General features: G+C 38.8%; 1 protein-coding gene across 3 annotated transcripts in view; it reads left to right on the forward strand.

The window, feature by feature from the left end:
* The window catches only part of LOC149813000 (Major facilitator superfamily protein), a 162,887-nt gene that overhangs the window by 128,217 nt on the left and 8,051 nt on the right, over nt 1-26,619 (forward strand). For all 3 annotated transcript variants that reach the window (XR_016428298.1, XM_089991755.1, XM_089991753.1), the window contains one exon: nt 3,749-3,965. Coding sequence is in view for 2 of the 3 variants with exons in the window: in XM_089991755.1 (XP_089847881.1) it covers nt 3,749-3,946 (198 nt within the window). In the remaining variant the exon portion in view is untranslated. The remainder of the gene's footprint in view (nt 1-3,748; nt 3,966-26,619) is intronic.

A 26,619-nucleotide genomic window follows, 5' to 3' on the forward strand; every position in this document is an offset into this window, starting at 1 on the left:
TTATCAAAATTATTTTTTATACGTCCCTATTTCATGCACACAAATTCAATTTTCACTTTCTTACCAACCTGTGGATACTCAAAACGAGCAAAGTTCTTGAGGTTGAAGCTTGTTCTCAGTCATAACTTAACACATAATTTGTATTTTAATTATTTGATTTTACACTTGCTCTGACCGATATCAAGAATCATCACCATCCATTGAAACATTATGAATCATCAGCTAATGCTGGGACATCAAGGAAATCATTATCTATTAATGCCACTTTCTTGGTAATATCAATAACTACAACTGAGTCAACATCACCCCTAGGCAAAGTGACTGAAAGTTCCCTACAACCATTGTCGGGAACATGAACCACATATTGGGTTCTTGGGGACAACAATTGCACACAATGCTTATTATTTTTACGGTCCCCCACAACCGCCATCCAAGGTTCTCACCTTTTCAGGGAGATACCAAGAAAAAAAAATTATTACATTATTTGGTATCTTTTACCATTTTAGTTAATTAAGAGTTCTTTACACAAGAACAATAATGCAAATCATCATGCAATAACAAATTCGGTCCCTTGCCCTATCAATTCAACAATTCAATTTATTCAGAATTTTTTTTTTCAGAAATCATTTTGCAATACAATGATCGAAAATAAAAACTTATCAATTCATGAACCATAATTGAGCTGGGACGCATAATGAATACAAGCACAATCTATACACCGCTTCTAATAATAACCGATGTGCGCAATAAAAGAAATAATCTATGTGTGCATTAAAAAAACATTGATATATGATAACCCGAGTCTATACAGAAAATTGAAAAGCATATGCAGGCATAATAAAATATTCAGGTTCACACCCATGGTTCAAAAATCAAATTTGTATCTCACGATTTCCAAAAACCCATGACATGCTTAGACAGATCTAATAAACTAGCATGTGTATACAGATCTAATAAATTAACATGCATGAGTCAGCGTCACCATACACACACTATTTTTATAAAAAGGACAAACCATACTTAGCACAAAAAATAATCAAAACGTTAGATAAACATGAAGGCATAAATTCAATTCGAACGTGGGCAGCAGAGGGATAAAGTCAGGTTTTTAGCAAGAATTAAGTGTAGATTTTTCATAACTAGAATATAGATTTTTTTACACGATTAGCCTAAGTCCAACAAATACCCACGGCATGTTTTTCCTTTTTGTTTTCTAAAGATTGCAGCAAGAACACATATATTAAAACAAAATTTTTTGTGATTATATATATTTTTTCTTAAACCTTATGCCAAATTCGACCCATGCTACCTTCCTAGCACAATGAATCTAGCGAGGAAACCGTACCTTGATAGCGTAGGAATCCGAAATCGGTTAAACTTCTAATCGCACTTCTCCAAATTTAGTGAGGGCGAACTGATCCTGGCTTCTTTTCCTCAGAAAATGCAGCCCTCGACCATCTTTCTCTCTTGCTCTCTCTCTCTCTCATTACCCTCTCTCGCCCTTTCTCCTTGTTTCCCTCTCTTCCTCTCTCTTGTTATCCTCTTTCTTCCTCTCTCTCTTTACCCTCTCTCTCAAAACATGATGCTGCGATTTGAGATAGGGGCTCACATCTCTTATACCAGATAGAGGGGAGTCCTTTGGAGAAAAGGACTTCCCAAGAAAAGACATCCCACCTTTCCTAACCAAGCCTCTTTGTTATTTATTTATCATTTTCCTTATTAAGCTACCCAGTTTAGCTTTATAATTAGTACTTCTAAGTTTAGCTTTGGAAATTAAACTTTTTAGTTGAGCTACCTTCTAAATAGCTTTTAAACTGATCAATGTCCTAATTAAAATTATTAAAATTAGGGCATCTAGCTAAATGGGGACCATGGATTGTTTCCAAGGATCCACAATCCACTTAGGGTCCAAAGCATGCGTCGAACCTCTATAATGATATTATTTATTATTTTAAACCAAAACAGCAAAAATATGATTAATTAAGTAAACGTGGCATTTATTAAATTTATTAAAATCCAAAAATTTACAAGATATTACATATATAACTATAATAACACATATTTTAACAGTAGCTAGAGGATGCATATCCCATGCTCATAGTCTCACCTTAGGCTGCAAATAAGTGATCACCTTTGTATTTTGACCTCATTTTCTAAATTGCAATAGCAATTCAAATTGTGAGTTCCCTCCATGAGAGTTCATGAGAGGATCCCTACCTCCAATTAGGGAAATTCGCTCTTGATCCCTAGTTTTCACCCTAGTGGTTAGGAAGACAAATCTCACTTAGCCACATTTCCTTCCCATTAGCCTAATACTAGCTAGCCGATCCCTTGTTCTTCCCAATTACTTGCAATTCACTACCAATTTCCACCATTCCCTTTCCAATTGTAATCCTATTAATTAAAACTATAAGGACCATAATTAAGAACACCACCATTTGCTATGCAAATGTCTATAATTACAAGACTGCCATCCTTTTAACTTAAAGAACAAAATTGTGCCTGTCAACAAGATTATTTCCTCCTTACATTTATCTCTTAATAATGTTAACCTTCCAATTCATGCGACACCATGTAATACAATAGCTTCAGGATAGAGCAATTCTTTACTAATATATTAAAATTTAACATTCTCATACACATTATGAAGCCTCCAAAGAAAAACAAGTGCCTTTTTTTTCTACTTTTTTCTTTTATTCAATCACTTAATCTTAGTGGCTAAGATTCTCCAATAATTTTCTAAGTTCATTGCAATAACCTCTCATGGGTCTTCCGTATTGCCTGCATCTTTGAAATTTATCTATGGTATCACACATTTTGCCATGTTCTTCTTCCTTGATTATGCCTTGCTTTGACATCCCATGCTTTCTTTTCAGTTTTAAAACCCATAAATGTTTGTTCAGTCCTCGACTTCATAACTTGTAGAATTTACTTTATCTCAATTTGGATAATTGGATCTTCAAGTTTTTCTTTTAGTCCACTTAACGTAGCCCAGGAGGAGTGTCAAATAAGACGAGGAGAAATGAGGAGATTTGTTGGGGTGGCTTAGGAGAGTCTCAAAAGCGTCAACCCCTTTTCAATCTTGTCACCAACTTAAATAGCATACACATGACTGTTTACCCTAAAACAGGCTCCTAAATATAGGAAAGTATACTCGGCATGTGTTGGACTATAAGGTGTAGGTCAAAGGTGCTATATCCTAACACACGTATGATGTTGGTCATGCTGTTTTTTGCATTCTTCCAACAGGTTTTCATCTTTTTCTGGCAAGAAGAACCTTGTGAGGGAGATAGCATGACCTTGTTTTATTATCTGCATTTTATTGAGAGGAATATCAGTTTTTTGGGTTTCTTTTCCGTCAGCTTTAGGTATTTCTTTATTCTTTCCATTTGTTGATTTGATGTTACTTTTATGGTTTCTTGAACTTTTGTGTTAATTTTCTGCTGTCACCAAGTCCTACATACCTGGCTTTTTTGCCAAAACATAATGAATGCACAGTAAAATTTAGCATTCCTTCTGTCAAATCGTTCATGTTGTAAATGTTGAAAACCTTTCATGTTGAGCTGCTTGTCTTGTGGGAGTAAAGTCATCACAATGAATTGTGCATTTTGCCAGTTTTTGCTTATTGTAGGACATAAAGATCATCTACTGTTAGCATGCATACTTGGAGACTTGGATAACCATGGTTTTGATATCCTGCTTTAAAATGTGGGTTTTGATCTTAACGGGTAGCGACATGATTTTGCAGGTCTGCAATTTTGTTGTTGGCCTGTTTTTCTTAGATCTGGTGGAGAAGTTTGGAATTGGTTCTGTATATGCTAGCTTTGGTGCTGTTTCTGTTGCAGCAGCTTTGTTTGCCAAAATTTTTATAGTTGAAACGAAAGGCCGATCTCTTGAGGAAATAGAGCTGTCATTGAAGGCAAATCTCTCATCTAAAGATAAATGATGCCCATCAACTTATCCAGGTACTTGTGTTTGTAACAGTTTTTCTTTTTCTTACAGTGAACATTTCTGGTACATCATGTATATATGAACTTCCAATATCACATTGATTAATTGTTGCATTTGATAAGAAATTCCTTTTTTTTAATCATCTGGTATTGTGCAGCATAGAGGAGCATGGAAGCTCTTATCCTAAAATGTTATAGCACATGCATGATTTATGGTGAATGAGATGAACTGGAAATACTGAAACATGAGAACTTATTTTGAAAAATGATTGTTTTCCTTACCAATGCAACTCTTGTAGTGTAATATCTCGTAATTTTTCGTATATTTTTAAGCTCGAAAACACAATTTTTAATTAAATAGTTATATTTAATGTTAAAATTGTCGAAAATAATAAATATGGCTGACGTCAATGGGGGTATGTACCTGGTTCAGGGCTCATTGAAGATATCTAAATATGATATGTAACACATGAATTTTATTTATTTTCAACTTTTAAATTTGATTGAAATTTGGGTTAAAATCAGGTTAAATTCAAGCAAAATTCAAGAGTTAAATGGAAGTAGGACCATAGTTAGATCCGTTATTTACCAAATTTGGATATGGGTTGATTTAAAAAATGCATTTTTTAAATTAGACTGGCCTCTATTTTGGGTCTTTTTCCAATTCGGTTCGGAGTAGTCCGGTCTATATACATTTGGATTGACATCAACATGAATGTGGACCTAGTCCAGGATTCATATTGATTGGTGCCTTGTATGGGCTGAAATCCAAATGGATATAGATTTGGATCATGGGTCCAACCCAGACCTATAATCCATCCATAACTTATTTAAAACAAAAAAATGAATTTAAACTTTAAGAAACACACACACACACACACATATATATATATATATACGTAAGTAAAATATATATATTAAAAGAGGTCGTGGTAGGGTAAAGTTCTACTTCGGGTAGAATTCTACCTGAAGCATATCTTCTATAAGGGGCGTCACCCCCTAATGAGGAAGCCTTCCTAAATATAAAAAAAAAGAATGCATATATATGTGAGTAATATATATAATAATAGAGGCAGAGTCCTACTTTGGGTATAAGTAGAACTTTACCCCCAATCAACTCATTGTATAAGAGGGCGTCACCCCTTAATGAGAGAGTCTGGTGGCCTGGATTCTGATGTGCATAGGATTGACTTAAGTTGATTTTTGAATTTATGAACTTTATTAAAATATTTGATTAAATAAATGAAGCTCAGTTTATGGTTTCAATTTACTTTATTGCTGAAATGGTTGATGGGTTGTAAATATTAAATCTGTAATGCGCCCCTGGTCCTTGAGAGGTTTTCCACAATTGTTTAAAAATAAAAAATTCACATTTTTCGAAGGTTAGTTTAGGGTCCGTATAGATTTGATATCAGCGCTAGTCAGAACCACCACCGTAAAGGTCATAAACTCGTACTCAAGAAGCAATCTCTACATCACTGGTAAGGGGTACATTGTAAAATTTTGTTTCCATACTATCTAGAAATTTTGAAATTTTTTATTTCTGACTTTGTGGATAGTTATATTTAAATATGATGATTTAAATTGTATGCTTGATATAATTGTATTGCTATATTGGAATCAATCTTAAGGGGGTAGGCTTGATTTAGGGTTATAAATTACTAATAATTCCTGGTTGGATTTTTTTTTATAGATGTATACACGTGGTCGTTGTAGAACTCCCGCGAACTGGCTTGAGCAAAGGGGTTTTCTGACAAATATCCTCAACAATTTGGCTGAGACTGTGACGACATATATTTGGGCACAAACAACACAACCTATGACTTGTTTACTTTGCATCAGTTGTGATGTGAATGCTGCTGGAGTGATTTATGAGAAATATTTGGAACTTGGATCCTCCAACTTTCTCTATGAAGGCCGACTCTGAAGCCGCTGAGAGCTGGGTCAAAGAGATTGAGCATGCTTTCCGTGCCCTGCCTATACCAGAGGACAAACAAACTGATTTTGGCATGTACCGTCTGAATGGTGATGCCAAGAAATGGTGGGACACAATACGGAGGGTGAAGTACACTACTGAGACCATTCCCTGAGAGATGTTTCGACAAAATTTTTTGTTGGCATACTTTCCCTTATTTGCTAGGGAAAGGATGCAAAAACAGTTCCTCGAGCTGACGCAGGAAAACATGAGTTTGGTGGACTACACCACCAAATTTAAGAGCCTAGAGCGATGCTGCCCCAATCTATTTGCTGACGATAAGGCGAGAGCAGCGAAGTATGTGAGAGGGCTCAATGGCGGGCTATGCGTTAGGGTAATGACTAATCGTTCTACGACTTTCAATGATGCCATTGAATTAGCTTCAATTATGAACGAGGAGTGTTAGCGATTCAAGGGAGGGTGTCGAAGAAAGGTGGCAACGGTAATGGTGGAGCTAGGAAGAACTCACCTGCTGGTGGTAAGATGCTGAGGACAAATAATAAGAAACAAAAAACCCAGTGAGGGAACCACCACCAGAACCGTCCTCAACAGAAGCAACAACAATAGGGGAAGCCACAACCAATATGTATGAGATGTAACAAGAATCATCCTTTAGGTTCTTGTCCTCTCTTCAAGGGTCTCTTCTAACAAGTTAGGAGCCCAAGACAGCCAACAACAACAACCACAACAACAACAACAGGCGTAGAGGAAGACAAACAGGTAGGTGTACGCTGCCACAACCACAAAGCAAAATGATCAGACTGACTAGATCAAAGGTATTATCGTAGTTGTTGATCATTCTGCTCGTGTCATGTTTGATTCGAGGGCAACCCATTCTTTTATATCCTCTTCTTTTGCTGGATTACTTGACGTTACACCATCTAGCTTAGAGAATGCATTAGATGTTATGTCTCTGATGGGTATGTCTTCTCGATGTGTGAAGTATCTCCCTGTAGTTCAAGTAGTCATAGAGGGACATGAGTTATCTTTCAATCTTGTCATACTCGAGATGACATTTTACGATGTTATTCTAGGTATGGATTGACTATCGCGGCATAATATGACTAGACCTGATCTCCCTGTAGTTCAAGTAGTCATAGAGGGACATGAGTGCCGAGGCAAGAAGGTATGCTTAGAGTGATCTGATTTGTCAACCTTGGTGTTTCAGGCGATTAGACCAGTGGGTGAGGTGAAGATTGTGTCCGCGATTATCACTAAGTACTGCAAACAAGGTTGTGCGTTGTTCTTGGCCAGTATATTAGCTACGGATAGCCACGAGACACCTTTGGAGCAGTTGGACGTGGTCTGCGAGTTTCCCGATCTCTTTTCAGAGGACTTATCGGATTTACCACATCACCAAAAGATCAACTTTTCGATCAAACTAGTGCCTGGTATGACACCAATATCTCGAGAACCATATTGTATGGCACCTGTTGAGTTCGTTGAGTTTAAAAAGCAGCTTCGGGAGCTTCTTGACAAGGGATTTATCAGGCCAAGTGTGTCACCTTAGGGTGCACCAATCTTATTTGTCAAAAACAAGGATGAATCTATGAGACTCTGCATTGATTACCGTATGCTAAATTAGGTCACCGTGAAGAATAAGTATCCTTTTCCTAGGATTGACGACTTGTTTGATCAATTGCGTACGGGGAAGGTGTTCTCGAAGATTGTTCTTCGTTCAGGATATCTGTTAAATTATGTAATCTAATCATGCAATGTAATATATATATATATATTATATATAAGGTAATACATATACATATATTAATATATATGTATATGTATCTACTTATTATATATATAAAATATATATTTTTAAATGTTTAGTTGTAGGGGTAGTTTAGTCTTTTTACAACATATTCTTTTTAGAATATGTTTTTGTAATTTCCTCTTATTCTTTTTTCTTTTTGTTGTTTTTTGTAAAAGGTAGAAAGCACCTTGAAGGGGCCCACCATCTAGTCGTTGGGCCCCTTCCAACGGTCACATTTGTGACCGTTGGAAGGGGCTCCAACGGCTAGAGGTGGATCCTCTCCAAGGACTCCACCTCCTCTATTTAAAGGGGCTCTCCCCTTGTGTATTCTTCATGCTTTTGGGATTATAGCCCAAGCACCTTTTCAATCTTATAACTCTTGGGTATGCTTTTGCGCATTTGTGAGTTTGTGTTGTGCTTTTTGTGCACAAGTGTTTCAAGTGTTCTTGTTGTGCGTATGTGTACACATTTGGTTCCAAGAATATTGTCATATTGTTATTAGTATCTTGTTGAAGATACTTTTACATGGTATCAAAGCTTGGTTGAAGAAGGAGGTTCGTGCTTTTATTTATTTTTCGAGTGCCTCGAAAAATGTGCCTTCAAGCTATTGACATTTGAAGTGGATAACCTTCTTCGGGCAATATTTTGAGAGTCTCTTTTGTTAAGGAAGGCGTGAAAGTTTCTTGAGGTACGTATTATTTTTCAACTTATATCCTCTCTAATGGGCAAAAAAGACTCCCATTTCTCTCTTGGCTTCAAATTGAATGACTCAAACTATCATGTTTGGGCCGGGAACATGGAAGCTCGAATAAAAGGTAAGGGTCTTTGAGGATATATTCTTGGTTTTATACCGAAACCCGAACCAAGGATTACTTTGGTTGAGAAAGGCGAAATCAAAATTCTCGAAGGAGAAGAGAGGAACAAAGCTCTTGAGGAATACTCCAAGAAACATGAAGAATGGGAAAAGAAAAATTTCAAGATTCTTTCTTGGATGTTTTTATCGATTGAAACAAAGATAAATGCCAACAATATTAAATTCAAGAAAGCATCAGAAGCTTGGCATTATCTAGAAAAAATGTACACGTCAAGAGACTTGTCACACAAGTATTATCTCCAAAAAAGGGCTTTGACCCTTCAAAAAAATTAGATGTCCATAAGGGAATACTTTGCGGAATTGTCATCCATATGGTATGAACTCGCAATGCTTGAGCCTAAGTGGAGTGGAGAAGCTATTGAGCTTAGATACAAACAATTGGAAGATGACCATTTTTTTAATTTTTTTAATGACCTTAGACTCGAGTTTGAGCAAATTCGGTCCTCTCTCCTTTTCTCCTTCGTTTCCCCTTCTCTTGAAGATGTCATTATAAAGCTAAGTGGGGAGGAAACTCGTATGAACTTTAGCAAAAACAATTCAAGTGTTCTTGCTACTTCAAGTAATGAAGAAAATGAAGGCGCTAATGCCGTATCAAGACCAGGGAGAAATTTGAAAACTTATAAGCCTCCTCACTTCAAGAATCAAAATTCAATTGGTCAAGGTGTAAAGAAGGACTATAGCAAGATTATATGTTATTTTTGTAAAGAACCGGGGCACATTAAACCTATATGCCCAAAATGGAAGAAAATACTTGCTATGGCCATGACATCTCAACAAGAGGAACGACCATCATCGTCAAATGAGTCTCTTTCTCTTCATCAAATTGTAGAAGCTTTGCAACCTCTTCTCAAGGGAGGAACTTCCGGAGCCGCTATGTCTACCTCTTCACCTTCCGGTAAGATATGTTGGCTTTTAGATTCCGGCGCATCTTTTCATATGACTCCAAGTGTTTGCTCCTTTTCTGAATTTTCTAAAAATCCTCTTCCATCTTTTGTCTCAACGGCGGATGGAACACCTCTTGAAATTAAAGGAATAGAAAATTTTGAAAAACAAGATCTTTTTATCCCTAAAATTCGTCTTATACCAAAATTAAATTTAAATTTACTTTCGGTCTCTCAACTCTCGGATCATGGTTGCGATGTAAAATTCACTTTTGATAAATATTGGATTCAGGATCGCCAGTCCGGGAGATTGATTGGAGAAGGCTCTACGAGAGGCGAACTCTACTACGTTGACTTTCTTCAAGTTTCCAAGAATCAATTTTGTAATGTTGTTCAAAACAAAGATATTCATGTATGGCATAAAAGATTGGGACATCCCAACATTGTTAAAATCTCTTATTTGCCTTTTATTAAACATCTTTGTAAAGAAGATTTTGTTTGTAATGATTGTATTCTTGGGAAAATGAAAATTCTACCTTTTTCTCAAAGATCCATGTTTTCAACAAAGCCCTTTGAAATTGTTCATTCCAATGTATGGAGACCCGCTCCTGTGATATCTAAAGGAGGATTCTCGTATTATGTTATTTTCGTGGATGATTACACTAGGTTTTGTTGGATATACTTTCTTAAACATAAACATGAAGTTTTTTCAATGTTTAAAACCTTTCATATGATGCTTTTAAATCAATTTAATAGAAGTTTAAAAATTCTTAGGTGTGACTCTGGTGGTAAATACCTTTCAAATGAATTCAAGAGTTACCTTGAAAGTTATGGTATTATCCATCAGAAATCTTGCTCGAAAACCCCACAACAAAATGGGTTAGCTGAACGGAAGCATAGACATATTATTGAAACAATTAGAACCTTGCTCATTTCTCAAAACATTCCAAAAAAACTATAGGCTGAAGCCGCCCTTACCTCAGTATATCTCATAAACAGACTTCCATCGAAGAATTTGAGTAAAATTTCTCCTTTTGAAAAGTTGTATGAAAAAGAACCTGATTACAACAGGTTAAGGGTGTTTGGATGCAAGTGCTTTGTCCTTACAGATAAAAATGATAAGCTTTCCCCAAAGGCCATTCCGTGTGCCTTTCTTGGTTATTCCGAAACCCATAAGGGTTTTCGATGTTATGACATTAAAAATGACAAACTTTATGTTTTCAGAAATGTGAGTTTTTTGAAAAATCTTAGTGGTTTTGAAAGTCCAGAATTACATAATGAAAATATTGATTATTCTTTTTTGTTTGAACTATTAGCCAAAGATGATGATTATAGTGATGATAAGTCAAATCAGAATGACTCAAGTGATATTGATATTAAGGAAATCATTTCTCCGCTTTACTCTTCTCACCAATATATTGATGAAGGGCCATCTAGAGATCCCATCACCTATACTCATAGAGATAGGAGCACTTTTAGAAGTGCTCTTGAAAGATATGATGATAGTCAGACTATTCCTCAAGGTGAGGAAAATCTTCGTAGAACCGAAAGACACAGAAAAGCTCCCTCTAGGTTCATATCATATGATTCTTTTTCACCTAGATATAGAGCATGTCTTAGTGCCATTCACTCCTACGTAGAACCTAGAAACTTTGCGGAAGCTAGTAAAAGTCCTGAATGGATAGTTGCGATGGAAAGTGAACTCGGAGCTCTGAAAAAAGGCTAAGACATGGGAATTTCAAGTTCTTCCTAAGGGTAAGAAAATAATAGGGTGTAGATGGGTTTTTAAAGTTAAAACTAAGAGCGATGAATCTCTTGAGAGATATAAGGCTCGATTGGTTGCCAAGGGTTATAGTCAAGAGTATGAGATTGACTATAAAGAAACTTTTGCGCCTGTGGCCCGAATGGTCACTGCTCGATGTCTCATCACTGTTGCACTAATTGACAATTGGAACATCTATCAAATGGATGTTAAGAATGCCTTCCTGAATGGTGATTTGAATGAGGAAGTTTATATGGATGCTCCACTTGGAATAGAGACTCCCAAAGGAAAAGTGCTTCATCTTAGGAAAGCGTTCTATGGCCTAAAACAAGCCCCTAAGGCTTGGTATGATAGGTTTAACTCAATAATGTTGGAAAATGTTTTTTCTTCTTGCTTTACTGACACTGCTTTGTTTGTTAAAAAATCCAATGCAAGGATTGTGATTTTGCTGTTGTATGTGGATGATATGCTCATCATCGGAAGTGATTCTAATGGGGTTAAGGGTATAAAATCAATTTTAAAAGATAAAATTGAAATGTCTGACTTGGGTTTTCTAACTTATTTTTTGGGAATTGAAGTAGCATACTCTCATAGAGGGTATTTCTTATCTCAAACTAAGCTTGCTTCTGAGATCATTGACAGGTCAGGTATTACAGATGAAAAGGTTTGTAAAACTTCTGTCATAGTGAGAACTAAAATGAAGATTGATGATTGTGTTCCTCTTTCGGATCCTACTCCCTAGAGACAACTTGTAGGATCATTGATGTATCTGAGTATTACCAGACCAGATATCTCTCATGCAGTGCATACTGTAAGTCAGTTTCAGTATGCACTAACATCCGTTCATATGAGTGCTATCTTATGAGTCGTAAGATACATTAAGGGTACTCTAAACAAGGGAGTTTTTCTATCCTCTTCGTCTGATCTAAAGTTAATTGCTTATACTGACTCTGATTGGGGAGATGACCCAAATAACCGTCACTCCACCACTGGTTTTTGTGTGTTCTTAGGAGATTCGTTAATTTTATGGAGATGCAAGAAACAACAAAAAATGTCTCTATCATCAACTGAAGCCGAATATCGTGCTTTGGCAACTATTACCATGAAAATTGTATGAATTCATCAGTTGCTGGAAGATATGAGGATCACAATCGAATGACCTACCAAGCTATGCTGTGACAACAAAAGTGTAATTTATATTGCTAAGAATCATACTTTTCATGAGCAGACCAAACACATAGAGATGGATTGTCACTATGTTCCTCAGGGGTACCTCAAAGGAGTCATTGACCTTCCATATGTCACATCAGAATATCAGTTGGCGGATTTCTTCACCAAAGCTTTGTGTGCTCCGCGCTTCAACTTCCTTCTTAGCAAACTCTCGGTCATACTGCCCTAAGTTTGAGGGGGGGGGTGTTAAATTATGTAATCTAATCATGCAATGTAATATATATATTTTATATATATAAGGTAATACATATACATATATTAATATATATGTATATGTATCTACTTATTATATATATAAAATATATATTTCTAAATGTTTAGTTGTATGGGCAGTTTAGTCTTTTTACAACATATTCTTTTTAGAATATGTTTTTGTAATTTCCTCTTATTCTTTTTCTTTTTGTTGTTTTTTGTAAAAGGTAGAAAGCACCTTGAAGGGGCCCATAATCGTTGGGCCCCTTCCAACGGTCACATTTGTGACCGTTGGAAGGGGCTCCAACGGCTAGAGGTGGAGCCTCTCCAAGGACTCCACCTCCTCTATTTAAAGGGGCTCTCCCCTTGTGTATTCTTCATGCTTTTGGGATTATAGCCCACACACCTTTTCAATCTTATGACTCTTGGGTATGCTTTTGCACATTTGTGACTTTGTGTTGTGCTTTTAGTGCACAAGTATTTCAAGTGTTCTTGTTGTGCGTATGTGTATGCATTTGTTTCTAAGAATATTGTAATATTGTTATTAGTATCTTGTTGACGATACTTTTACAATTATCAATTGCGGATCAAGGCAGAGGACATCCCGAAGACAACTTTCAGGTCCAGTTACGGGCATTATGAGTTCTTAGTGATATCTTTTGGACTCACGAATGCCCCAACAACATTCATGGACTTGATGAATCAAGTCTTTTGGTTGTGGTTTGATGAGTTTATTATTGTTTTCATTGATGACATCCTGATATATTTAGAGAGTGTAGAGAAACACAAAGAGCATCTGATGATCGTTTTAAAGACACTCAGGGAACATAAACTTTATGCTAAGTTCTCTAAGTGTGAGTTTTGACTTGACAGGCTGATGTTCTTCAGGCATGTTATATCAGAAAAGGGTGTTGAGGTAGATCCGGCTAAGGTGGAGGCAATGTTGTCTTGCAAGCAGCTGAAGACAGTTACAGAGATCAGAAATTTCTCGGGGTTGATAGGGTATTGTTACCGATTCATCTAGGACTTCTCATATATAGCTGTCCCAATGACGAAGCTATAGCAAAAAGGAGTGAAATTTGTTTGGTCACCTCGTAGCGAGGAGAGCTTCCACTAGCTAAAAAAGAAGTTGACCTCGGCTCCAGTCATGACTTTACCTTCTGGTTCAGGAGGATTCGGGGTGTATAGCGATGCCTCGAGAATCGGCCTGGGATGTGTCCTGATGCAGCACTAGAAGGTTATCACTATTAAAATATGTTGTAATTTCGTATATATATTATATATATATAAGGTGATACATATACATATATTAACTATTAGACCCGCTTATAGGACGACTATTAGACCCGCTTTACTATATGGTACGGAATGTTGGGCTGCCAAGAGACATCATATTCAAAAAATGAGTGTAGCTGAGATGCGGATGCTTAGATGGATGTGTGGAAATACAATAAAAGATAAGATTCGGAACGAAGAGATACGTAAGAAGGTAGGTGTTGCACCCATTGAAAATAAGATGCGAGAGAATCGTTTACGGTGGTTTGGACATATTCGGCGAAGGCCTAATGATGCTCCAGTTAGAAGGTTGGAGAAATGGGAAAATATATTAGTTAAAAGAGGTCGGGGTAGGCCTAGGAAGACTTGGATGGAGATGATAGGAAAGGATATGAATGCTTTGAACCTCACCGAGGACATGGCGTTGGATAGAAATGATTGGAGGAAAATGATTCATGTGGAAGACCCAAAATGAATTTCTTTTTGGTTCATATCGCTGACCCCAATTGTTTTGGGATGAAGGCGTAGTTGTTGTTGTTGTTGTTGTATATGTATCTAACCTATATATATATATATAAAATATATATATTGATAAGGGTAGTTTAGGTGTTTTACACATATTCATTTTCGTGAATATGGTTTTGTATTTTTACCTTTTTTATTTTTTACTTTTTCTTTTTTCATTTAATGTCTTGTACTTGCATTGGGAGGGGCCCAACCCACTAGTCGTTGGACCCCTCCAACGGTCACATTTGTGACCGTTGGAGGGGCTCCAACGACTATGTGGAACCCCTCTCAATGCCTCCTAAAAGCCCTATAAATATGGGCAGCTCCTCTTGTATTTTCTTAAGGGTTTTGGGATTATAGCCCAACCTTTTAGTGGTTTATGAATCTTATGAGTGCAATTGCACATTTGTGATTCCGGTGTTGTGCTTGTTGTGCACAAGTGTTCCAAGTGTTCTTGTTGTGTGTATGTTCGCACATTTATTCTCAAAGTTATTGTAATAACCTAAATTTTTTGATATTTTATTTGTTTAAGAATGTGGGTATTTTTCTAATTTTGGGCCTCGGATCCGTTACCATAATCGGATCCATAAAAGAATCCGTAACTAACCGACCAATGGGGGTGTTAAATTTTGCTTATAATATTAATTATCAATTAAATAAATGATTAATAGTATTTATAAAAAAAAATATAAATGTTAGTATATAGGGTCGGACCCACAATTGGATCCACGGATCCAACTAAGGATCCGACACTCATGGGCGAAACCGGGTCCATAATGAAAATGGGCCCAGCGTCGCGGGTCATGGACCCGGACCCGGACCCGACCCTCTCGATCAGTAAGGGGGAAAGTTGGGTTTTATCAGGTTGCCCGATAAAACCCTAGCAGAAATGGAAGGGGGCGCAGGGGGGTTACGCAGAGCGTAACGACCCCGCGCCCATCTCGGAAGAGGAGGGGGAATTTGGGCCGATAAAAGTAGTGGAGGGGAGGGGTTTTCCCTCTTCACTCAGTCCCCCATCTCTCTTCACTCGATCCCTCTCTTCCCTCATCTCTCTTCCTCGTCTCTCTCTCTCTCGGTCTGGGTGCATGCGCCGGAGGCAGGGAGGTCGCCGGCAAGTTTTTGGCCACCAGCCACCATAGGCCACGGCAAGCAACCTCGTTCACGGCAGCCGCGTGGAGCGACACCAGCAGCCGACCGTGCCTGCACGTCTCCAGCCTCCGATCGCCGGAAAATCAGAGAAATAAGGTACGATGCTTCTTGGATTTCGGGTAAGGGATCAAACATGGGTTCGATTCCATGCGTGGATTTGAGGGGAGAATACCTTTGATTCGTGAAAATCCAAATACGCTATGGGGTGTTTGGATTTGTTATTGAAAAGGGGGTTTGGGTAATAACCATACACAGGTTTCAGATTTCTGTCTTTCTATGTATTAGATGCTTTGGCTCTGTTAGAATAGGCGTGAACAAATCTTTTTTGAGTTGATGTTGTCGATGTGTAGTGTGCTAATGAGATACGTAAATTTTTGGTAATAAGTCTATGTTGAATATGCATGTTTTGTGGGACAAAAGAAAGCTGTGGTTCTATAACTAAAAACTAATGGATGCATACTTCATTTGACACTTTTGGTTTAATATTGCTACTTGTGATCAGGAACTGTACAACAATTCTCATTCGGGTGTATTGAGTTTTTAGAAATAATCTAGAGGTGTGCCCTAAGACAGGCTGATATGGTTGCTCATGTATATAATACTTAATCTGTATTATATATATACTTTTAAATTTGTAGATTTGGCATTGGAAATACATTTTAAAAATTTTGCTCAGCGTTAGCACGATCTTAACATTTACTGTTGGTGGTATGAGTTTTGACAGAAGCTGGTATGGATTGAGTTCAATGACAATGAAACTTTTATGCACTGATTGTAATCAAGTTCTGTTTTGAACTCAAGAAATGCAGGGAGTCTTGTTCTGTTGAGTACAGGGCAGAAATTATTCGGTTGCTTTCCTCTTTCCTTGATAATATTAAATAGCATTATTAATGTAAATAGCCAGAAAGATGTTGATACGGCTGCAAAGCCCATTCTGTTCCTTAGCCTCCTGCAGGATTGTGAGGATCAGTAGCACATACTGCTACTGCTATCATGCTTTGGCCTTATGTTTACATGCAGTTTTCTGGTTGCACTGGATTTGGGTTTCCCATGAGTAGTCGGTTTTGAAAAAAAAAACATTCTTGAGGGAAAAAGGATCTAACATTATTAGGGATCTTTATTATTGATAGCTGAAATGTCTATTTTGACTAGCGTTAGAACCAATTATCATGACCATTGTGCAGTTTTTGACAATCTTAGTCTTGTTATTTTGTTATAAGTATTGAGGGGAAGGAGAGCATAAGATCATGGGTGGTGTGGAACCCTGCCCAGCCCAGCCGAATGGTGCTGGACTATATTTTACAAAGGAAAATATGGTAAAATACATTTCCTTAACTGTCCATGCTTGTGGACAAATGACGGGTCGATTGAACCCTTGTTCATGTATAGTATGGCTCATATGGAAGCTTAGCTTAGCACTTTAATTTTTGCAGAATACTAGCTAATCGTGTTAGACCTGGCTATTTGCATACAGGTGAATGAAAATGCTAATATGCTTAGACTTGATTTGTTGTGCTTGATTTGGATATCGTTGTCTAGTTGTTTTCATGGGCATGAGCAATCATGAAACTAATGCTTTATTGCTTGAATCTACATGCATGGGTGTTCACATGATATAATAAAATTAATCAAGGGATGACAACATACATTTTGGTATAAATATGTGAATCCTTGCACATGAATCTTTGAAACCGTGCTTGTGAATGTTGTTGTTTTATGTCCCTGGTTATATTGGCATATATGGATGTGCATTTGGAAACACTTGTCGTGGAGATTTATGCTTTCACTTGACTGTTATGACTATGGTACGCATGAGTGTGAGCATGATTCAATTATTAGTAAGTCTTCTTGAACATGTACACTTGATTTATATGTGAAATGGTACATATACACTCACACACTTAAAGAAACCATAGATTGGTTAAGACCCATATATGATGTAGGTAACACACACATATTGAAAATGCATATGAATGAATTATGACATGCATATGTTTGGGTTTATATTTGCATGAATATATATGCTGTTTGGCATTTTGGCTTAGTGTTATGAGTGAAACACTACTTGGTTTTATTATGTGATGCACCGATGGCCTAATTGGACCATCACCGGCCTGGAGAGCCGTGGGTTTGATTTTCTTTTATTTATGTTTTTAACTGCATCACTTAAACCACATAAGATGGTTTGGCACTTTACTACACTGTTCTACTGGTTGATACGGGCTGGAGTCCCGAATGGGTCCCCGCAAGGGAGGATGCGGGTTTTACACTTTACTTTTGCATATGTGTTGCAAACTTAAAGAAATGGACTTAATTAAAAATATAATGAACAAGAACAGTGTAATTTACATTCTGGGGTATCTCATCTGGAGTATGAGAATCTTGGATATCCGGTCTTGGGGAGACTGTGAGGATACAAAAACTCCGTGTGCGTTGTTGCCCCTGAACCCGATATTGAGGTTCTTCTCCTAGCCACGGTTTTAGGGAGAGCCCGCTACTTTACCCGGGAGTGGTGTGTTAGTCACAGCTGTGAGTTTATGGTACCAAGGAAGTGACACTTGTGGGCGTGGGGTGTCCCTTGTGTCCCCGACATTAGATGTGGAGGTCTAATGTTCCGATGGATGGTGCTGTTTCCTGATATCGGTCGAGGGCTAAGTTGGAACCCAGTAATAAAATACAAATTGTGTGTTAAGCTACCCTGGGAATCTACTTGACCTCGGGGTTTGTACCCGTTTGGTGTATCCGCGGGCCACGGTAATTAAAAAGAGGAACTTAAATATGTGTGCATCTAATAGGGCATGCATATGGAAAAATGAAACTTAAATGAAAGATAACAGAAGAAATCATACATTGCACATAATCATGCATTTTTCTGTTATGCATTAGATCATGCATGTTTGGATCATTCTTGATATCATGACATCATTTGGTGGTAGCATACGCTTTACTTTGTGAAATCATGCTGAAAGGTTTGGTTATTTAGTTATTGATATGTGACATTGCTTTACTGTTCTTGACTGGTAAGTATATGCAACTGTTGGTAGTTATAGATATTTGAATGTTGCAAAATTTATATCTGTACTCAATCAAATCACTGCATGAAATCTTATTCATGTTCTTTCTCTCACCTGTTTCTTTAGAAGTAGCTGTACTCAGAATTTCGGTTCTGACACCCTACTTTGTTGGTTTTTCACAGGTAATGGTGAACAGTGAAGTTGGACATGCATCTGGGGATGAATAAGTTATACTTGGGCTTGTCAGCTTCAGTAGAGGATGTATTGGCTCTTTCTTTTGTCATTCAGTTCTTTTAAATTCTGCAATTGTTACTTTACTTTCAGTTGAAGAAAACCTTGTCTTTGAAATTTTCTTACTCATTAATAAAAGAGTTTTAGTTGGTTGATATGGATGATAATTGCAACTTCGTTTGTGGTGGATGGGCTATCCAATGAAAAGTGGAACTGTGAGGACCCCAGATCTCTGGGAAGGTTTCCGCAACTCTTAGAAAAAAAAAATATTCCGCATTTTTAAAAGGGTCTGGATTGGGGTCGTTACAGTTATTGCGTTATCAACTAAAGTATCTTGTTGAAGATACTTTTGTTAAATTATGTACATAATCATATAATGTAATATATATATTATATATATATATGGTAATACATATACATATATTAATATATATGTATATGTATCTACTCAAATATATATATATAAAATATATATTTCTATTTGTTTTGTTATAAGGGTAGTTTAGTCTTTTCCCTATTTTTGCGCACATCCACTTTTCGGATGTGATTGTAATTATTTTATTTTTCTTTTTTGTTCTTTTTATTTTATGTTCTTTTTGTATGTACCGAAAAGGTACCTTGGGGGGCCCACCAACATAGTCGTTGGGCCCTCTCCAACGGTCACATTTGTGACCGTTGGAGGGGCTCCAACGACTATGGGTGGAGCCCCTCCAAGGCCCCTTTAATGGTGTTATAAATAGGGGTTCTCCCCTTTGTATTTTTTTCATGGCTTTGAGTCAAAGCCCAAGTTCTCAATAAATTGATTCCATTATTTTATGCCTTTGTGCATTTGTGAGTTATTTGTGGGTTGTGCTTTTTGTGCACAAGTGTTCTAAAGTGTTCTTATTGTGCTTTCGTGGAGGGTTCAATATCAAGAATATTAAGGTCTTGATATTAGTATCTTGTTGGAGATACTTTCACATGGTATCAGAGCCTCGTTGGAAGAAAGGAGATCGTATATCTCGCCTCTTGTGAAGCACCTCGAAAATCGTGCCCTCAAGCCAGTGAAGTTTTTGAGTAAAGCACTTGCTCCGGGCAATATTTTAGAAGCAACTTTTGTCAAAGAAAGGTTGAAAATCCGTCAAGGTACGCTTTATTTTTCATCTTCTCTTCTCCATAATGGGTGAAAAAGACTCCCACTTCTCCCTTGGTTTTAAACTTAGTGGTTCAAACTACCATGTTTGGGCCGGCAACATGGAAGCCCACATCAAAGGGAAAGGTCTTTGGGGTTATGTTCAAGGATCCATATCGGAACCCGAACCCAAGCTTTCTATTATAGAGAAAGGGGAAATCAAAATTCTTGAAGGAGAAGATAGACAAAAGGCCTTAGAAGAATATTCCAAAAGGCATGATGAGTGGGAAATGAAGAACTTCAAAATTTTGTCGTGGATTTTTTCGTCCGTTGAAACCAAGATCAATGCCAACATCATCAAATTTAAAAGGGCCTCCGAAGCTTGGTTATACCTTGAAAAAATGTATACGTCAAGAGACTTGTCTCACAAATACTACCTCCAAAAGAAAGCCTTGACTCTCCAACAAAATGATTTATCTATTCGGGAATATTTTGCCGAATTATCATCTATTTGGGACGAGCTTGCCATGCTCGAACCAAAATGGAGTGGAGAAGCTATTGAGTTAAGGCACAAACAACTTGAAGAAGATCGTTTCTTCAACTTCTTGAATGGTCTTAGACCCGAATTTGAGCAAATTCGGTCCTCCCTTCTATCGGCTTTTACCTCCCCATCTATTGAAGATGTCATCACCAAGTTAAGTGGTGAGGAAACACGCATGGGGATTAGTAAAAATAACCCAAGCATTCTTGCTACACCTTCTCAAAATGACTATGAAGTGGTCAATGCCGTGTCGAGACCCGGTAATAATTTGAAGACCTACAAACCGCCCCATTTCAAAAATCAAGGGCAAAGTGATCGGTATGGCAAGAGGGATTATAGCAAATTAACTTGCCATTTTTGCAAAGAACCGGGACATATCAAACCCAATTGTCCTAAATGGAAGAAATTCCTCGCCGCGGCTTTAGCATCCCAATCGGAGGAACGGCCCTCAACATCAAATGAACCTCTCTCGCTTCATCAAATTATGGATGCTCTTCAACCTCTTCTCAAAGGAGGCACTTCTGGAGCCGCCATGTCATCTTCTTCCTCTCTTGGTAAGACATCTTGGCTACTTGATTCTGGTGCTTCGTTTCATATGACTCCAAGTCATTGTTTCCTTTCTAATTATTCTGAAAATCGCCTTCCATCTTTTGTCTCAACCGCGGATGGAACCCCTCTTGAAATTAAAGGAATGGGCAATTTTGAAAAACAAGATTTTTTTATCCCAAAAATTCGTCTTATTCCAAAATAAACTTAAATTTACTTTCCGTTTCTCAACTCTCGGAATATGGTTGCGATATAAAGTTCTCTTCTAATAAATGTTGGATACAGGATCGCCAGTCCGGGAAATTGATTGGGGAAGGCTCTAGAAGAGGAGACCTCTACTATGTTGATTTTTTTAAAATTCCCAAGAATCAATTTTGTAATGTTGCTCAAAACAAAGATATTCATGTATGGCATAAGAGATTGGGTCATCCCAACATTGTTAAGATCTCTTATTTGCCTTTTATTAAGCATCTTTGTAATGAAAATTTTGTTTGTAATGAATGTATTCTTGGAAAAATGAGAAGTCTTCCTTTTCCTCAAAGATCCATGTTTACAACAAAACCTTTTGAAATCGTTCACTCCGATGTATGGGGTCCCGCTCCGGTGATATCCAAGGGAGGTTTTTCGTACTATGTTATCTTTGTGGATGATTTCACTAGGTTTAGTTGGATATATTTCCTTAAACATAAATATGAAGTTTTTTCAACTTTCAAAACATTTCGTATGATGGTTTTAAATCAATTCAATGGAAATTTGAAAATTCTTAGAACCGATTCGGGTGGCGAATACCTTTCCAATGAATTTAAAAGCTATCTTGAAAACTATGGAATTCTTCATCAAAAGTCTTGTCCCAAACCCCCCCAACAACGGGTTGGCTGAACGGAAACATAGGCATATTATTGAAACCACACGAACTTTGCTCATCTCTCAAAATATACCGAAAAAACTCTGGACGGAGGCCGCTCTTACCTCTGTCTATCTCATAAATAGACTTCCATCTAAAAACTTGAACAAGATTTCCCCGTTTGAAAAATTATACGAAAAAGAACCTGATTATAGCAGGTTAAGGGTTTTTGGATGTAAATGTTTTGTCCTTACTGATAAAAATGACAAACTCTCCCCTAAGGTCATTCTTTGTGCCTTTCTTGGTTACTCTGAAACTCATAAAGGTTTTCGCTGTTATGATGTTAAGAGTGATAAACTTTATGTTTCCAGAAATGTAAGCTTCTTGGAAAATGTTAGTGATTTCGAAAAACTTGAAACTAATGATGAGAATATTGATTATTCCTTTCTGTTTGATTTATTAACTGAAGATGATGATACTAGCGATGATGAAACCAATCAAAATGTTGGAACTCATACTGATCAACCCATTAATGAAGAACCACAAAGAGATCCGATAACCTACTCTCATAGAGATAGGAGTACATTTAGAAGTGCCCTCGAAAGATATGATAGTGAGTCTACCCCTTCAAGTGAAGGAAATCTTCGTAGGACCGAAAGATCAAGAAAACCCCCTTCTAGGTTCATCTCATATGAGTCTTTTTCACCAAAGTATAGAGCCTGTCTAAGCGCCATTCACTCGTACATAGAACCTAGGGATTTTGAGGAAGCACGAAAATACCCAGAATGGATAGTTGCTATGAACAATGAACTTGAAGCCCTAAGGAAAGCAAAAACCTGGGAGGTTCAAGACCTTCCTAAAGATAAGAAAGCAATAGGGTGTAGATGGGTGTTTAAAGTCAAAACTAAGAGTGATGGGTCTCTTGAGAGATATAAGGCCCGCTTAGTTGCTAAAGGGTATGGTAAAAAATATGGGATTGATTATGAGGAGACTTTTGCCCCCGTTGCTCGGATGGTCACCGTCCGATGTCTTATAACTGTTGCTTCAATAAACAAATGGAACATCTATCAGATGGATGTTAAGAATGCGTTTTTAAACGGTGATCTAAACGAAGAAGTATATATGGATGCTCCTCCTGGAATGGAGTATCCTAAAGGGAAAGTGCTTCGTCTTCGGAAAGCACTGTATGGTTTAAAACAAGCTCCCAAAGCTTGGTATGATAGGTTTAACTCTGTGATGTTAGATAATGGTTTTTCATCATGCTTTACTGATACTGCCTTGTTTGTTAGAAAGTCTAATGCAGGGATTGTTATTTTGTTGCTATATGTGGATGACATGCTTATTACTGGGAGTGATTCTAAAGGGATTAAAAGCATAAAGTCCATATTAAAGGATAAGTTTGAAATGTCTGATTTGGGTTTCTTAACTTATTTTTTGGGTATTGAGGTTGCATACTCTCATAGAGGGTATTTTTTGACTCAAACTAAGCTTGCATCTGAGATTATTGACAGGTCAGGTATTACAGATGATAAAGTTTGTGAAACTCCTGCTATAGTAGGAGCAAAAATGAAGATTGATGATGGTGTTCCTCTTTCCGATCCTACTCCCTACAGGCAACTAGTAGGCTCGTTGATGTATCTAAGTATCACCAGACCAGATATCTCACATGCGGTGCATACGGCAAGTCAGTTTCAGCATGCACCAACTTCTGTTCACATGGGTGCTATCTTGCGTGTCGTGAGATACCTAAAGCACACTATTAATAAGAGAGTTTTTCTGTCTTCCTGTTCTGAGTTAAAATTAATTGCTTATACTGACTCTGATTGGGGAGGTGACCCAAATAACCGTCACTCCACCACTGGTTTTTGTGTATTCTTAGGAGATTCATTGATCTCATGGAGATGCAAGAAGCAGCAAAAGGTATCTCTATCATCAACTGAAGCTGAATATCGTGCCATGGCGACTACTACCATAGAAATTGTTTGGATTCATCAGTTGCTGGAAGATATGGGAATCAAAATTGAAGGGCCTACCAAGCTTTGCTGTGACAACAAAAGTGCGATTTATATTGCTAAAAATCACACTTTTCATGAAAGGACTAAACATATCGAGATGGACTGTCACTATGTTCGGGAGGCGTATCTCCAAGGAATCATTGACCTTCCATATGTCACGTCCGAGTATCAGTTGGCGGACTTCTTCACTAAAGCCTTGTGTGCTCCGCGCTTCAACTTCCTTCTTAGCAAACTCTCGGTCATCCTGCCCTAAGTTTGAGGGGGGGTGTTAAATTATGTACATAATCATATAATGTAATATATATATTTTATATATATATATATGGTAATACATATACATATATTAATATATATGTATATGTATCTACTCAAATATATATATAAAATATATATTTCTATTTGGTTTGTTATAAGGGTAGTTTAGTCTTTTCCCTATTTTTGCGCACATCCACTTTTCGGATGTGATTGTAATTATTTTATTTTTCTTTTTTGTTCTTTTTATTTTATGTTCTTTTTGTATGTACCGAAAAGGTACCTTGGGGGGCCCACCAACATAGTCGTTGGGCCCTCTCCAACGGTCACATTTGTGACCGTTGGAGGGGCTCCAACGACTATGGGTGGAGCCCCTCCAAGGCCCCTTTAATGGTGTTATAAATAGGGGTTCTCCCCTTTGTATTTTTTTCATGGCTTTGAGTCAAAGCCCAAGTTCTCAATAAATTGATTCCATTATTTTATGCCTTTGTGCATTTGTGAGTTATTTGTGGGTTGTGCTTTTTGTGCACAAGTGTTCTAAAGTGTTCTTATTGTGCTTTCGTGGAGGGTTCAATATCAAGAATATTAAGGTCTTGATATTAGTATCTTGTTGGAGATACTTTCACAACTTTTACAATCACATATGCTTCTCGGCAACTGAAGGTGTACGAGAAAAACTATCCTACACACGACTTGAAGTTATCACTCTTCACTTGCACCACTTGCTTGAGGGGTCCTCAATTGTCACACTGGGACTTTACCTCAGTTGTAAAACCTAGGAAAAAAATCGTTTGGATCCGGGCCAGATCCAGACCCGGATCCGACCCAGGTGATGAGTCGGCTGCGTGCTTTTAAAAGCATGCAGCGGCGAAGGGGGGAGGTTCTCGAAACCTCCTTCCCCCTCTCGCTCTCTCGTCTCTCAGTCTCTGCACTCTCTGCCCCCGACCGCCTCCCTCTTGCTTATAAAGTGAAGCGAGGAGGGGAGGGGTTTCGATACGAAACCCTCTCCTCCTCTGTCACTCTCTCGTTCTCACTCTCGCTCGATGCCCTCTCTCTCTCGCTCGTCTACCAACACTGCCGCCGCCGCCGAGCTCCTCTCCGACGACCCCCGGGTACGCATCCACCTCCCCTCTTCTTTTCTTTTCTTTTTGCCTCCTCTTCCTCTTCTTCTTCTCCGTAAGGGGTCGACCGACAGGGGGGCAGAGCCCCCTATCGTCGCCTCTCATCGGCAGGGGGTTACCCCCTACCTTTCTCTTGGGATCGACCGACAGGGGGCTGAGCCCCCTGTCGTCGCCTGTTGTTGGCAGGGGGACTCCCCTTGCCTCTCTCTTTGGGTCAACCGACAGGGGGGCGGAGCCTCTGTCGTCGCATCTCGTTGACAGGGGGTTACCCCCTGCCTTCCTTTTGGGGTCGACCGACAGGGGGGCTGAGTCCCTATCCTCTCATTGGCAGGGGGACTCCCCCCTGCCTCTCTCTTTGGGTGGACTGACAGGGGGCAGAGCCCACTGTCGTCACCTCATTGGCAGGGGGACTCCCCCTCTGCCTCTCTCTTTGGGTCGACTGACGGCAGAGCCCCCTGTCGTCGCCTCTCGTCGGCAGGGGGACTCCCCTCTTGCCTCTCTCTCTGGGTCTACCAGGAGGGTGGTGCCGAGCACCCCTCCTCGCCTGTCTCCCTCTCTTTTTCTCGATTGGGTGGGCAGGGGTCGAGCCCCTGCCACCTCCTTGCACCCCCGTTGTTCAGGGGAGGGGCCAAGCCCCCTCCTTGCTCCCTCTTCTCGGGCGTCAGGCAGGGGCTTTTCCCCCTGCTTGTTTACGTGTTCGATAGGCAGGGGCCAAGCCGCTGCCTCTTTACGTATTCGGCAGGCAGGGGCGAAGCCTCCTGCCTCCCCCTTTTGTGCTAACGGGTAGGGGCTTGGCCCTCTGCCTCTTTGCTCTTCCGGCAGACAGGGCGAAGCCTCGACCTCCCTCGTTGCCTTCATCAGGCAAGGGTGCAACCCTCTGCCTCCTCGTAATTTGCTGACAGCAGGTCAGCAGGGGCTCACAGCCCCCTGCCCCTACTTCTTGCGCTATAGCAAGTGCGCAAGGGCACGATGCCCCTGCCTCTATTTTCTTTACGTCAGGACAATGGCAACGTCCCTGTCCTCTCTACCTTTCTGACTGAGATAGCATGTTGACTGTCGCTTTTGCAGCTCGTACGACGAATCCTGCTCGCGCTCCGCAACCCGAGTCGTCAATCGCCTACACTTGCAGACGCCAGCAAGCTCGTAACCCCCCGAGGTAGGGGAAGATTGCACGGAATACTTGGACAATTGAATTGAGTTCAATTAACTAAAAAGATAATGAAATAAATATATATGCATTTATATATCATATATATTTATACGAGTATGCATTTAACTCAAGGATGCAATTTTGTGATTCTTATCCTTTACTTTCTGTCACGTCTTCCTTTTTGCCTCTGCGCATTGCGCCTAGGCTTTGCTTGCGCAGTCCTGATTACAGTCTTTACCTTGCCGTCGC

Source organism: Nuphar pumila, chromosome 16 (genome assembly GCF_984573655.1).
Source record: "Nuphar pumila chromosome 16, dmNupPumi1.hap1.1, whole genome shotgun sequence".
Taxonomy (NCBI): domain Eukaryota; kingdom Viridiplantae; phylum Streptophyta; class Magnoliopsida; order Nymphaeales; family Nymphaeaceae; genus Nuphar; species Nuphar pumila.